This window comes from Orycteropus afer, unplaced genomic scaffold (assembly GCF_000298275.1).
Source record: "Orycteropus afer afer isolate SDZICR_OR568_19922 unplaced genomic scaffold, OryAfe1.0 scaffold00416, whole genome shotgun sequence".
Taxonomy (NCBI): Eukaryota; Metazoa; Chordata; class Mammalia; order Tubulidentata; family Orycteropodidae; genus Orycteropus; species Orycteropus afer.
In genome coordinates, this window is record NW_006922003.1 from 2721156 (window position 1) to 2734531 (window position 13376).

The following is a 13376-nucleotide window of genomic DNA, read 5'->3' on the forward strand; positions in this document are numbered from 1 at the left end:
AACTGTCATTCCCGGCATAGTAGATCACATGGTTGTCTGATTCAAAATGCCAAAACCAGTCCATTTCAGCTCACTAATGCCGAGGATATCAATCTTTCTGTGTTCTATTTCATTTTTGGCAACTTCCAATTTTCCTAGATTCATACTTCGTACATTCCATGTTCCGATGATTAATGGATGTCTGCAGCTGTTTCTCTTCAATTTACTACATATACATTATTTCTATGTATATGCATTTTTCATATAATTCCTGCTTATATTCCATGTTAATGTTATTTTAGCCCTAATGTGTTATTCAGTATAACTTTGTAGGTTGGCTTTTGGATCAAGGAAGGCTCAAAAAATTTTCCCATGTAAATTAATGGTAATTGCTTCTTCACTTTATGCCATTTCATCTTATGCAAGGTTTCATAGGAATGCTCTACTTTCAGATAATGGGAGAAACCGGTACAATGTACAATCCTTGATCATACATTGGATAATAGTGCAGGGGAAGGGAAGGATGATGGAACTATATAAAAGAAAAAATGAACTCACTGTTGTCGAGTCAAATCTGACTCATAACAACCCCTCCTAGGGTTTCCGGGGTGATATCGCTACAGAACTATATTGCCCAGTCTTGCTTCTGAGGAGTGGCTGGTGGGTTTGAACCACTAGCCTTCTGGTTAGCAGTCAAATGCCTTAGGCACTACGCCACCAGATGGAACAATATAGGACATCATTACCAGAGAGTATCTGATTACCAGTAAGTTTTAGATAATAGTATTGACTCAATATTAAATTTGAGTATGAAAATTATACTGTGATTTTGTAGAATGGCTTCCTTTTTAGGACACAGATGCTGAATATTTATGTCTTGATATCTGTAATGCATTCTCAAATGGCTCAGCAAAAGAGAGAGAAATATGCCTGTGTACAAAAAAACACACAAAGATAAAGCAAACATGGCACAATGTCAACAAATGAGCTATATTAGGCTTCATCATTTTTCTGACAGTGTCTGAAGACATGAAAGTTTTCAAAATAACAAAATGTTTATAGTTCATAATAAGGTGCCAAGTGCTACACAAATCTCAGAAGTTTACTATTATTATTATAATTATTATCTAGGGGTTAGGAAACATTCTCACTGTGTTTTCAGTTGAAAAGTTTTAATGAGAACAGGAAATCAAGAATTCAACTCTGAAGCATGTAATGCTACTGATGCTCTGTTGTCTTGGTTTCTCAAACACCACTTGCTATATGTTTCTCCTTCCTCTGGCTGTTCCTCAAAAGCACCTCTTAATTTTTCATGCCTTTAGTAGACATTTCTCAGAAATCTACCTCACCATCAATCACTCCAGGTAATCTCTTCTTCCACACCTTCAACTATGCTGACGACCCACAAATCATCATCATCCATCCAAGTGCTCCTTGTGAATTCCTGATCCAGACACCCTTTTTGGGTATCCCCACAGGGACCTCTAAGTCACCAGGTGCAAAACTGAAATAATAATCTCAAACCTTTCCAAATTCTTCTTGTGTTCCTTCAAAGTGAATGGCTCTATCTACCTATCCAGTGGCCCTACCCAGAAAGTTAGTGAATTCTCCATTCCTACCTCTCCTCTCACAACCAATCACAAGTTCCAATCATATATACATCTCTCAGACATGTCTGTCTCTTAAACCTCTCATCATTACATTAATTAGGCCATCAGCAGGACTTGCCTAAATGAGTACAAATGTCTCCTTACCATCTCCTCACATCCAATCTTGGCCCCCTTTAATACATCCACTATGAGGCAGAATAAACTTTTCAAGTATAGATCTGATCATAATAACCTTGTGTTAAAAATCCTTCACTGGTTCGTTTCAGTGAAAGGATCAAACTCCTCAGAAACTGGCACTTGCTTAGCTCTCCAAAGAATGGTAAGTGTCAACACTGCAAGTTCGTATTGTATTGTTAAGAGCACAGACTCCTGAGTCAGATGGTCTGATTCAAATCCTGGCTTTACCACTCACTAGCTGTGGAACTGTAGGCAATTACTTACCCTTTCTGTACCAGTTCTTCCATCTGTTGCATGGAACAAATGTCATCTACCTCAGTTGATAAGAATCAGATGAGGGATAATGAATTAATGCACATAAACTACCTGGTATAGTAAGGATTCTATAGCTATCTGATTCTATAATCTACCCAAAATGAGTAAGTGTAGTTACCTGAATACACTATGTCATCTATAACCTCTGTTGTTTTGCTGTTAGGTGATGAGTCGGTTCTGACTCAGCAACCGTATGTACAACAGAATGAAACAAAGTCCAGCCCTGCAACATCCAGATTTCTCCTCTAGATTTATCATGTGCTGTATCTTCTCCCCAGAGTGCTTTTTCTTTAACTACCAAGTATAGCCCCACTCCCCCTGCAGGGCAAACTCCTACTTCAGGTCTCAGATTATAGATCACATCCTGATCCTCAAGAATGATTTAGATATCTTTCTGTAGCATATCCCACAGTATCTTTATACAGCCCCAGAGTATCTTGTTATTCCTATGTAACACTTAAAATGAACTGTGAAGACCCTTGAGAAGAATGTAGTTGTCCACTGCATCTCTAGTATTTAACACAGTTACCTGGATTCTGTAAATACTCAATAAACTTAAATGATTGTGTGATGGCTAAGTTTATTTGTAACCAATCAGTTGAAAGGGGAGTTTTTTTTGGTCTTTTTTTTTAAATTTTATTGAGATTTGGATAAAAACTGACAGAGCAATTCATCTCCCATACAGTACTTCACATACACTTTGTCTTATGACATTGACTGTAATTTCCCATAATGCAACAGTTCCTCTTCTACTTCCTCCATATAGCCACCTCTTCCCTGTGTCCTTCCCTCCCATGCACTCCTGCCCCCAAGCCATCCCCCTGTGTATACACAGCCCTTCTATTCTGCCATGACTGATCTCTCCAGGGGTGTATACACAAATTTGTAACAAAAATGTTCAGCTCATGTCCCTGTCTTTTGTTTGGCAGGAAGCCATAGGAGTGGGTTCAATTTCAGACCTGAAGGGTAGTCAAGGGCCACAGTCTCAGGGGTTCCATCAGACCAGCAAACCTGGTCCTTTTTTTTTTTTTTTAATTTTAAATGATTGTGAGTTTTGTTCCATTGTTCTCCCACTCTATCCAGGATCTCCTACACAGATTCCCCTCTAAGTGGTTGACACAATGATAGCTGGGCACCATCTAGTTCTTCTGGTCTCATGGTTGTATAGGCTGAGGATCACATGGTGTACCAGTCTTTGGACTAATTGTTTCCATGTGTCTTTGGTTTTCTTCATGCTTCTTTGCTCTGGACGAGGAAAGATCCATTGCTGCATCTAGATGGCTGCTTGCAAGCTTTTAAGATCCTACTCGCTACTTGCCTAAGTAGGATGTGGAGCAATGCTTTGTGTAGGATGTTATGCCAGTTGAGCTTGGTGTCCCCTGCAACCATGGTCCCAAGCCCACAAGTCCAACTACTTGCTCCCTCTGGGTAGCTGGCTGTGGCCAAGAAGTGACCAGAAACTTGTCCCTTCTCAGCTCTACTATATACCTAGAAATTCTTACACAACATACAAATACACTTATAGAAACACTGTCTGCCAACCCTATACATGGTCACGGGCACACTCCCCCCTTCATAGACGTACCTAATGGTTCAGCCTGTCCAACCACCTAGCCACCCGTATACCCATGTTTGCATCACTTACAACACAGTACTGAATGTGCAAAAGGGTTCATCTTCGTTATCTGTACCTCCCATGCACTTGTCTATGTCTTCCTCTTTCTCAATGCTACCAAGTTGATCACTCACATTTGGTACATTGCCCTTCTCTTCACCCAAATCAATACTTGTCTCTACCTATCTAGCAGTGTTACCTCCCCTCCCCTCCCCTCCCATCCCTGGTAACCAATAAAGAAAATTCCCTTCCATATATAATCCTTTCCTTGACTTTTTACAATAATGAACTAACCCAATATTTGTCCTTCTGTGACTAAACTACTTCACTTGGCATAATATCCTCCAAGTTCATCCATGTTATGTGGTGTTTTGCAGATTCTACGTTATTCTTTAGGGTTGCATAGTATTCCATTGTGTGTACATACCACAGTTTGCTTATCCACTCTTCTGTTGTTGGGCACCTAGGTTGTTTCCATCTTTTTGCTATTGTACATCGTGCTGCGATGAACATGGATGTGCATATATCTGTTCTTGTCCTGCCTCTCACTTCTTTAGGATATACACCTAATAATGGAATTGCTGGGTCAAATATTATTCCTAATTCCAACTTCTTAAGGAATTGCCATACTGCTTTCCACAGTGGTTATATCATTCTACAGTCCCACCAGCAGTATATGAGAGTCAAAAAAGAGGATTTTTCTTGAGGGTGTGGTCTGCATCCAACATGCATGGAAGTCTGGTAAAGCTCACTTTCTCTCACTCTTGCATTCTATGCTGCCTTCGCCTCATTACCCTTTGACTTTAGGTTCATCAGCCCCAGTTGATGAATCAGGAGAGCTCCAGGCTGATGCAAGACTCACAGATTTGGGATTTGTCAGGCTCCACAATCGTGTGAGCCATTTCCTTGAAATAAATTTCTCTCTACATATTTATAAGGAGCTCTGGTGGTGTAGTGGATAAGGCATTTGGTTGCTAACCAGAAGGTCAGCAGTTCAAACCCACCAGCTGCTACATGGAAGGAAGGAAGATAAGGCAATCTACTTCCATAAAGATTTACATCCTTGGAAATTCTATGGGTGTCAGTATGAGTCGGAATCAACTTCCTGGCAGTGGCTTTGGTATATGTATATTTATATATATTGCTTCACTACTTTTGCTCCTCTAGAATACCCAGCCTAAAACAAACTTGTTAAGGGCAAGGTAGGAATTGCCAAAGCAACTCACACCATATTCCAGCTAAAGAAACCTAGCAGGTAGAAAGGCAGATAGGCCATATACTCAAGTTTTCTGTGAATAGAAGTAGTAGTCTAAGACATGAATAGAGAGGGTAGTTATGATTCAATATGGGGGTGTAGTATGAATGAGGAGCAACTGACTGATACATAAGTTAGACAGGTAAAAAATAACCCAGAAAGCCACAAAAATATCCCCCTATGCAATTCTATTACTGTATTTCATAGCTTAGAAACGCAATGGTTACTAAGAAATCCATAGGCGTATTAGGATTTGCTAAGTTAACTAAACAAACAATTCTCTAACAGCTAATTCCTAACTTGCAAGTGGTATCAAGCCATAATTTTTCTGCTATAAAAACTCAGAAAGTAAAAGTAAGATACTTCATTTTATACTTGAATCTGCTAAATCGTAGAGTAAAACAGATATATCAAGAATGGGGATATCTCACCTTATAAATCAATTTATGAGACTCTTTCTTTATATATCAACATTATCTCATATACATTGCAGTTTATTTACTCTGTATTTATTACCCTCTATTTCTGAGAGAAAGGAACTCAGATGGCATAGTGGATAAGGGACTTGACCACTAACCAGAAAGTCTGTGGTTCAAACCCACCAGCTGCTCCGTGGAAGGAAGGCTGGGAGATCTACTTCTGTAAAGATTTACAGCCTCAGAATCCCAAAAGGGGTCACTATGAGTCAGAAATGACTCAGTGGCAGTGAGGTTTTGTTTTTTTGTTTTTTTTTCTGAGAGAACAGTAGACAAAAAAAAAATAAAATATTAGGATGTGGGTGAAAAAAGCGTCTAGGCATCGAGGATGTAGAGTTACCACGAAAGACACCAAATTTTGAACTAAGTTAACTCACAACTAACACAGAATGAAAACCTGTCTTTTCTGATAGCAAATTTACCTGCAAAATCAATTTTTCCTCAAACTAATTTAAGTGAACACTACACAAATTATTTCATAAATGACAAAGAACAGCAAAAGAGGTAATAACTAACTGTGGTTGTTGTTAGGTGCCATTGAGTTGGCTTTGACTCACAGCAACCCTATGTACAACAGAATGAAACACTGTCTGGTCTTGTACCATCCTCACAATCATTGCCATGCTTGAGCCTATGGTTGCAGCCAGTGTGTCAATCCATCTTGTTGAGGGGTTTCCCTTTTTTGCTGACACTCTACTTCACCAAGTATAATATTCTTCTCCAGGAAAGGTCCCTTCTGCCAACATGACCAAAGTAAGTAAGGTGAAGTCTGGCCATTCTCACTTCTAAGGAGCTTTCTGGCTACATTTCTTCCAGAACAGATTTGTTCATTCTTCTGGCAGTCTATGGTATTTTCAGTGCCCTCTGCCAACACCACAATTCAAAGGCATCAACTCTTCTTTGGTCTTCCTTATTCATTGTCTAGGATTCACATTCATATAAGGCAACTGAAAATACCACAGCTTGGGCTAGGTGCACCTTAGTTTTCAAAGTGCCATATATTGCAAAAAGCAAGATACACCTGAAAGTGCCTGGTAGCTGTCTTCCAAATTTCTTAGCATAAACAAGTAAACACCTCTAGCTCTGCATCTGTTTGATGAAACATCTCAATGGTTAATCTGTTAATTTCTGGAGCCATCTGTGCTCCTTAACGCTTTTTGTTAAAAAAGCGTCTTTTGTTGTAAAAGAGGTCTTTTACAACAGATTTGCCCAGTCCAGTATGACATCTGAGCTCCTGACTTTTGTTTTCATGGGTGTTGACTGTGGAAATCCCTGACAACTTCAGTCTTTTCTCCATTTATCGTGATGTTGCTTATTGGTCCAGTTAAGACCATTTTTGTTTTCTTTATGTTGAGGTATAATCTTTGATCTTCATCAGTAAGTACTTCAAGTCACCTTCACTTTCGGCAAACAAGGTTGTATCATCTGCATTATTGCAGGTTGTTAATGAGTCCTCCACCAACAAGGATGCAGCATTCTTCATATAGTTCAGCTTCTCAGATTATCTGCTCAGCATACAGATTGAATAAGTATGGTGAAAGGATACAACCCTGACACACACCCTTCCTGATTATAAACCATGCCATATTCCCTTGTTCTGTTTGGACAAAAGCCTCTTGGTTTATGTACAGGTTCCTCATGAGCACAATGAAATATTCTGGAATTCCCATTCTTCTCAGTAATATCCATAACTTGTTTTGATCCACATATCGAATGCTTTTGCATGGTCAATTTACACACAGGTAAGCATCTTTCTGGCATTCTCTGCATTCAGCCAAGATACATCTGACATCAGCAATGATATCCCTCAATCCATGTCCTCTTCTAAATTCAGCTTAAATTTCTGGAAGTTACCTGTCAATATATTACTGCAACCATTTTTTAATTATCTTGAGCAAATTTTACTTGCACGTAATATTGATACTGTTTGATAATTTCCACATTCTGTTGGATCACCTTTCTTTGGGATGGGCACAAATAACGATCTCTTCCAGTCAGTTGGCCACGTAACCATCTCCCAAATTTCTTGGCATAAACAAGTAAACACATCCAGCACTGCATCTGTCTGTTGAAACATCTCAGTGGTTATTCTGTTAATTTCTGGAGGCTGTTTTTTTGCCAATGCCTTAAGTGCAGCTTGGACTTCCTTAAATATCAATGGTTATTGATCATATGCTACCCCCTGAAATAACTGGACACTGACTAATTCTTTTTGGTACAGGGACTCTGTGTATTACTTCCATCTTCTTTTGATGTTTCCTGCATCATTCAATATTTTACCCATGGAATCCTTCAATACTGCAACTCAAGGCTTGTATTTTTTCTTCAGTTCTTTCAGCTTGAGCAATTGCCAATTGTGTTCTTCCTTTTTTGGTTTTCTAACTCCAAGTATTTGCACATTTCATAATATTTTGTCTTCAGGAGCTGTCCTTTGAAATCTTCCATGCAGCTCTTTTATTTAATCATTTCTTCCATTTGCTTTAGCTACTCTCTGCTCAAGAGCAAGTTTCAGAGTCTCTTCTAACATCCCTTTTAGTCTTTTCTTCCTTTCCTGTCTTTTAAATGACCCTTTGCTTTCTTTACATATGATGTTCCTGATGTCATCCAACAACTGGTCTGGTCTTCAGTCATTTGTATTCAATGCATCATATCTATTCTTCAGATGGTCTCTAAATTCAGGTGGGATATAATCAAGGTCGTATTTTGGCTCTTGTGGCCTTTTAATTGTCTTCAGCTTCAACTTGAACTTGCATATACACAACTGATGGTCCACTACACAGTCAGCTTCTGGCTTTGTTTTGAATGAAGATACTGATTCTCTCCATTGCCTCTTTCCACTGATGTCGATCTGATTCCTGCGTTTTCCATCTGGTAAGGTCCACGTGTCTAGCTGCTGTTTATATTGTTGATAAAAGGTATTTGCAATGAGTAAGTCATTGGTTTTACAAAATTCTATCATGCGATCTCCAGAGTCATTTCTATAACTAAGGCCATATTTTACAACTACTGATGATTCTTCTTTGTTTCCAAGTTTTGCATTCCAATCACTAGTTATTATCAATACATCTTGAGTGCATGCTTGGTCAATTTTAGCCTGCAGAAGTTTGTAAAAATCTTCAATTTCTTTATCTTTGACTTTAGTGGTTAGTGCGTAAGATGAGCATTAACTCTTCTTCCTTGTAGACGTAAAGGTATTATCCTGTGACTGACAGCACGTACTTCAGGATAGATCTTAAAACATTCTTTTTGATGATCAATGGGACATGATTCCTCTTCAATTCATCATTCCTAGCACAGTAGACAACAGGATTGTCTGATTCAAAATGGACAACACCCATCCATTTCAGCTTACTAATGCCTAGGATATAGACCTTCATATATTCCATTTCATTTTCGACAACTTTCAATTTTCCCAGATTCATACTTCATACATTCCACGTTTCCGTGGTATGTGGGTAGCTATTTCTTCCCATTTTGAGTTGTGGCCCATCAGTAAATGAAGGTCTCAAAAGCTTTGCTCCATGCACATTATTAAGGTTGATTCTACTTGAAGAAGGCAGCTTTTCCTCAGTCGTATTCTGAATGCCTTCCAACCTGAGGGGCTCAACTTCTAGCACAGTATAAGATAATGTTTCAGGGCCATTCACAAAGTTTTCCAGCAACATATCAGACAGTACTATCAGACTGCTATTCATAATGTTTTCACTGACCAATTTTTTCAGAAGTGGATGGTCCTGTCTGTCTTGCCAGTCTCTCTTAGTCTGGAAGCTTCCCTGAAACCTGTCAACCGTGCATGACCCTGCTGGTATTTTCAATACCGGTGGCATAGCCCTCAGCCTCACAGCAACACACAAACCACCAAGTAAGACAAACTATAACTAACTATGCATATGTAAAAGATGAAATGTCATGATTTTAAATGTGAATTGATTTACAGACTGCTCATATTACCACACTTTTCAAAAACTCATATATTGCAAAAAACAGTATATTCCTGAAAATAAGGAATATGATTATTATTGAATATTTCATTAAAAGATGAATTTCCAATTCTACTATTAGTATAAAGACATTAATACAAATAAGTATGACTTCTTGCCCCCAAATAATCCACTCTTGTGAATGTCTATTAATGTTTTCAGAAAAAGAATCATACCAATCAAGACCAAAGCATCAATTTTATATATGGTATTCCAATGTTCTGAGAAAATGTACCTCCAAATATGAACAATCTCCACGTCATATCCACCAGAAGTACCTGACCTAGTATGCTTTAAAGATACAATGATAAATAAACAGAGATATAAAACCTTAGAGATAAATGCACATCATTCCTCAGACAGAGCATACTGTGGCAGTTAAGATTGTGTATTAACTTGGCCGGGCCTAATTTTGAGTAGCTGGGTAAGTGGATGTAATTATTCCTCATGATGAGACTGGTAATCAACTCCATGGTGGAATGTTCTGTAAGCAGCTAAATAGCTGCCTTAGGGATATGACCTACTTCCAGTATATTAGAAATTTTGAGAATGGTCTCTAGCTTTCTGGCACATCTGGATCCTGCATTTGCTTGAGGCTTCATCTTAGTGGTCTATCATGTTGTCTGCTGATCTCGAGTCTATTTCTGGACTTGAACTAGGTGGGCTGTCATGTTGCTTGACGATTTTGGGACTGTGCCATTTTACTTGTTGACCTTGATTGTCAGCCTCAGCACCCATCAGATGCTTGAGTTAAGAGTTGCCTCCAGCTCCAGTGGGCCAGGAACAAGAGGCAGAGCTAAAGCTCAAGGTCAAGGGGCCATCACCTAGTCCCTAGAGCTAGCACTTTGAACTTTGACTTCGAGCCTCCTAAGCAGAAAGAGAATAAATTCCTGTTTGTTAAAGCCATCCACTGTGGTATTTCTGTTATAGCAGCACTAGAGGACGAAAACACATACAAACCTACAAACTGGTATCATTGATTAATCAGCTTTTATTTAGGTAACTTGAACAGTTAAAAGTCATTGAAATAATGTGCCTTACTTGTTCATTAACTTTCTTCTCTTTCTCTAATTCCTTTTCTATGTCTTCCAATTCTCTATCTTTTTGTTCCAATTGCTTTTCAAGCTGGCGGATTTCATCACGTAGAAACCGAGTATCACGTCCACCTGCAGACTGCTGTGCCATCTTAACGTAACAGAATGAAAGTATAAATGAATCTCATTCCATTTGGAGGTCCAAGTGAATCAAAAACAAGCAAGTAACTCTCTTGACTTTAAATTTTATCCTTCAGCAGCAAATGATATTAGCTTAAGAACCATTTTTTAAATTTAGCTAATTTTAGCTTTAGTTCACAGGCTGACAGCCCCCTAAGTTTCTCCTGAACCACTCAGCTACAAAAAATTGACAGTCAATCACTCAGGCTCTGCTATAGCCACTGAGCCACAAGGGCCACACTAAATGGCAAAGGCATATAATGTAAGCAAAGAATTAACAAAGCTTTTCATGAATCTCAAAGCTCTGAAACCAGGCTACATACTAGCAAAGTCTCTGCTCCAGTCACTGAACCTTGATGTTTTTTAATCTGCCCTTCTTCCACCATTCACAACTACCTTCATAGCAGGAGTATTTAGACTAGTGCTATTCAACAGAACTTTCTGAAATAATGGAAATGTTCTCTCCAGTACAACTGAGGAACTGAAGTTTTAATTTCAATTAATGTAAATGCCATAGTGGTTAGTACTAACACAATGGACAGCCTGGTTTTTGATTAATTTTTTTGAAAATTCTGCAGTTAACTAAATACATTTTACTTAATATTTCTGTTCATTTCTGTTCTTTCCCAAAACATCAAGTCTTTTGGTCATCTAACATTGTTATATTCACCATGTAGTTGTATTACTCTTCTATCTGAATCCAACTTTTCTCATTCTTCAAAAATCCTCTCTCAAGAAAAATTAATACTTTACAACTTCAGCCTTTTCACTAAATCTTCCCTTCCAACTCCTTGCATGAGCTGCATTGTCTCTGAAGATACTGATTCCCTTGGAACTCTTACGACTGGAAGCTACTCATTCTTTCATACCCCACCCGTGGCCTAGACTCACCTCTCATTTCCAAACATCACTGCTTCACCATTCTGTAAAAACTAGTTGCTTTAAAACTCACATAACATCTTGCTCTACCCTAGGATGTTGCTATTCACTCGACTTCCCAAGCACTTCAACTTCCCATTCATTCTCAAATTGTTACTGAGAATTTTGGCAAGTAGTTCACAGTTTTCCTTCCAGTAAGAAAAACTCCTTGCCACAGAGTTGATTCCAACTCCGAACAACCCCATAGGATATGGTAGAACTATCCCACAGGCTTTTCAGACTATAAATCTTTACAGAAGCAGACTGTCACATCTTTCTGATGTGGAATGGTTGGTGGTGTTTGAACTGCAGACATTTAGGTTAGTAATAGACCACTTTAACCACAGTGCCACAGGGCTTATTCCATTAAAAGCCCCAGTAATTTCCACATCCATATAACTTTCACTCCGATTTCTCTTTCTTGTGTCTTAAATTCACTATAGCTTCTCATCCCCATGCTTATACCAGGACCTTGTATAAGTCGGAACATCATGTTATTTCCACTCTATTGGCCACCTGTCCTTTGACCTCACAGGACCCTCTAATCCTTTGACTCCTCCTCGCCTTCCCTAACTCTCAGCACCCTCTCCCCTCCAACGTTGACTTCCTTGCCTATTCAGCTAAAGATTCTATAATTACCACTTCATTTACTTCCCTGCCAACATCTTCAACCGCCTTACCCTTCTATTCTTCTACAGCAGCTTCCCAGCTAAACACTAACACAGAATCAATTCAACTTCATAATTTATTTAATGTTTATTTAGATTGCTTGGCATTTCCCTAGGAACTGGGTATACAATACAGAGTAAGAAATAACTCACCCAAGTTCACAGAGTAAGCAAGTAAAAACAAAACTAAATAAATAAATAAGGATTAGAACTCAAATCTATGTATACTCTAACACATTCTCCATTATATATATTTCATATATATGGAGGGTTATTAATTGGAAGACCTCCTGCCTTCCCTAAAATTTGACCACACCATCTTCTACACGTATTATTAGCAGATGGCCTCTTCTCAACATCTCAATTCCCAGGCACCAAACCTACAAATATAAAAGCTTCTGTACACATCCATTCTTCCTCTCATTCTATTGCAAAGGAAGACAACCTATCCTCCTGTTAAAGGCTAATCCAGGTGTATTCTCCCTACCTTCTCAGGAATCTCAATGCAGTTTCTCAACAACACATTTTTTTTTTCTGTCTCTTGGCTTTCTCAAAAGCTACTTCTTCTACCATACCCTTCCGTCACTATTCCTCAAATCTCCATCTTAACCTACTCCACTCCAATTAATAACCCTTCCATATACCTCTTTAGATTGTAAGCTCCATGAGGTTATTGACTATATTTTTGTTCATAATTGGATGCTCAATCATTAGCAAAATTTAAGGCACATAAAAGACATACAATATAAATAATATGAACACAGTATCATCCTTGGGATTTTTTTTCCATCCAACAATAAAAAGAACTTGAAAGCAATAATTTAAAATAATAAAATTAATGACAGCTATACTTTGTTGCTGTTGTTATGATGTGCCATCAAGTTAGACCCGACTCATAGTGACCTCTCCTTGGGTTTCCAAGGCAGTATCACTACAAAAGTAGATTGCCCAAACTTTTTTCCCAGTAGTGGCTGGTGGGTTTGAACCTCCAGCCTTCTTGTTAGCAGTCAAGTGGGAATACAAAAGGACATACCTCTAGTTCATTTTCCAGTTTCATCAATTTACTTTTTAATTGATTTTCTATTAAAGAAAACAAGATAAACATTATGCCTGGTTAGATTTACCTCAAATTAACCTTTTAAATGAATGTCAATACAATAATAAAATTA

The 13376-nt window shown here is 38.4% G+C and overlaps 1 protein-coding gene across 1 annotated transcript in view; it reads right to left on the bottom strand.

Annotated features, from left to right (window-relative positions):
• CEP290 (centrosomal protein 290) overlaps positions 1 to 13376 on the bottom strand; it is a 145070-nt gene that overhangs the window by 129453 nt on the left and 2241 nt on the right. The window contains exons 4-5 of the mRNA XM_042782692.1: positions 13241 to 13287; positions 10449 to 10592 (exon numbers count right to left, since the gene is read on the bottom strand). Coding sequence (XP_042638626.1) covers positions 10449 to 10592; positions 13241 to 13287 — 191 coding nt within the window. The remainder of the gene's footprint in view (positions 1 to 10448; positions 10593 to 13240; positions 13288 to 13376) is intronic.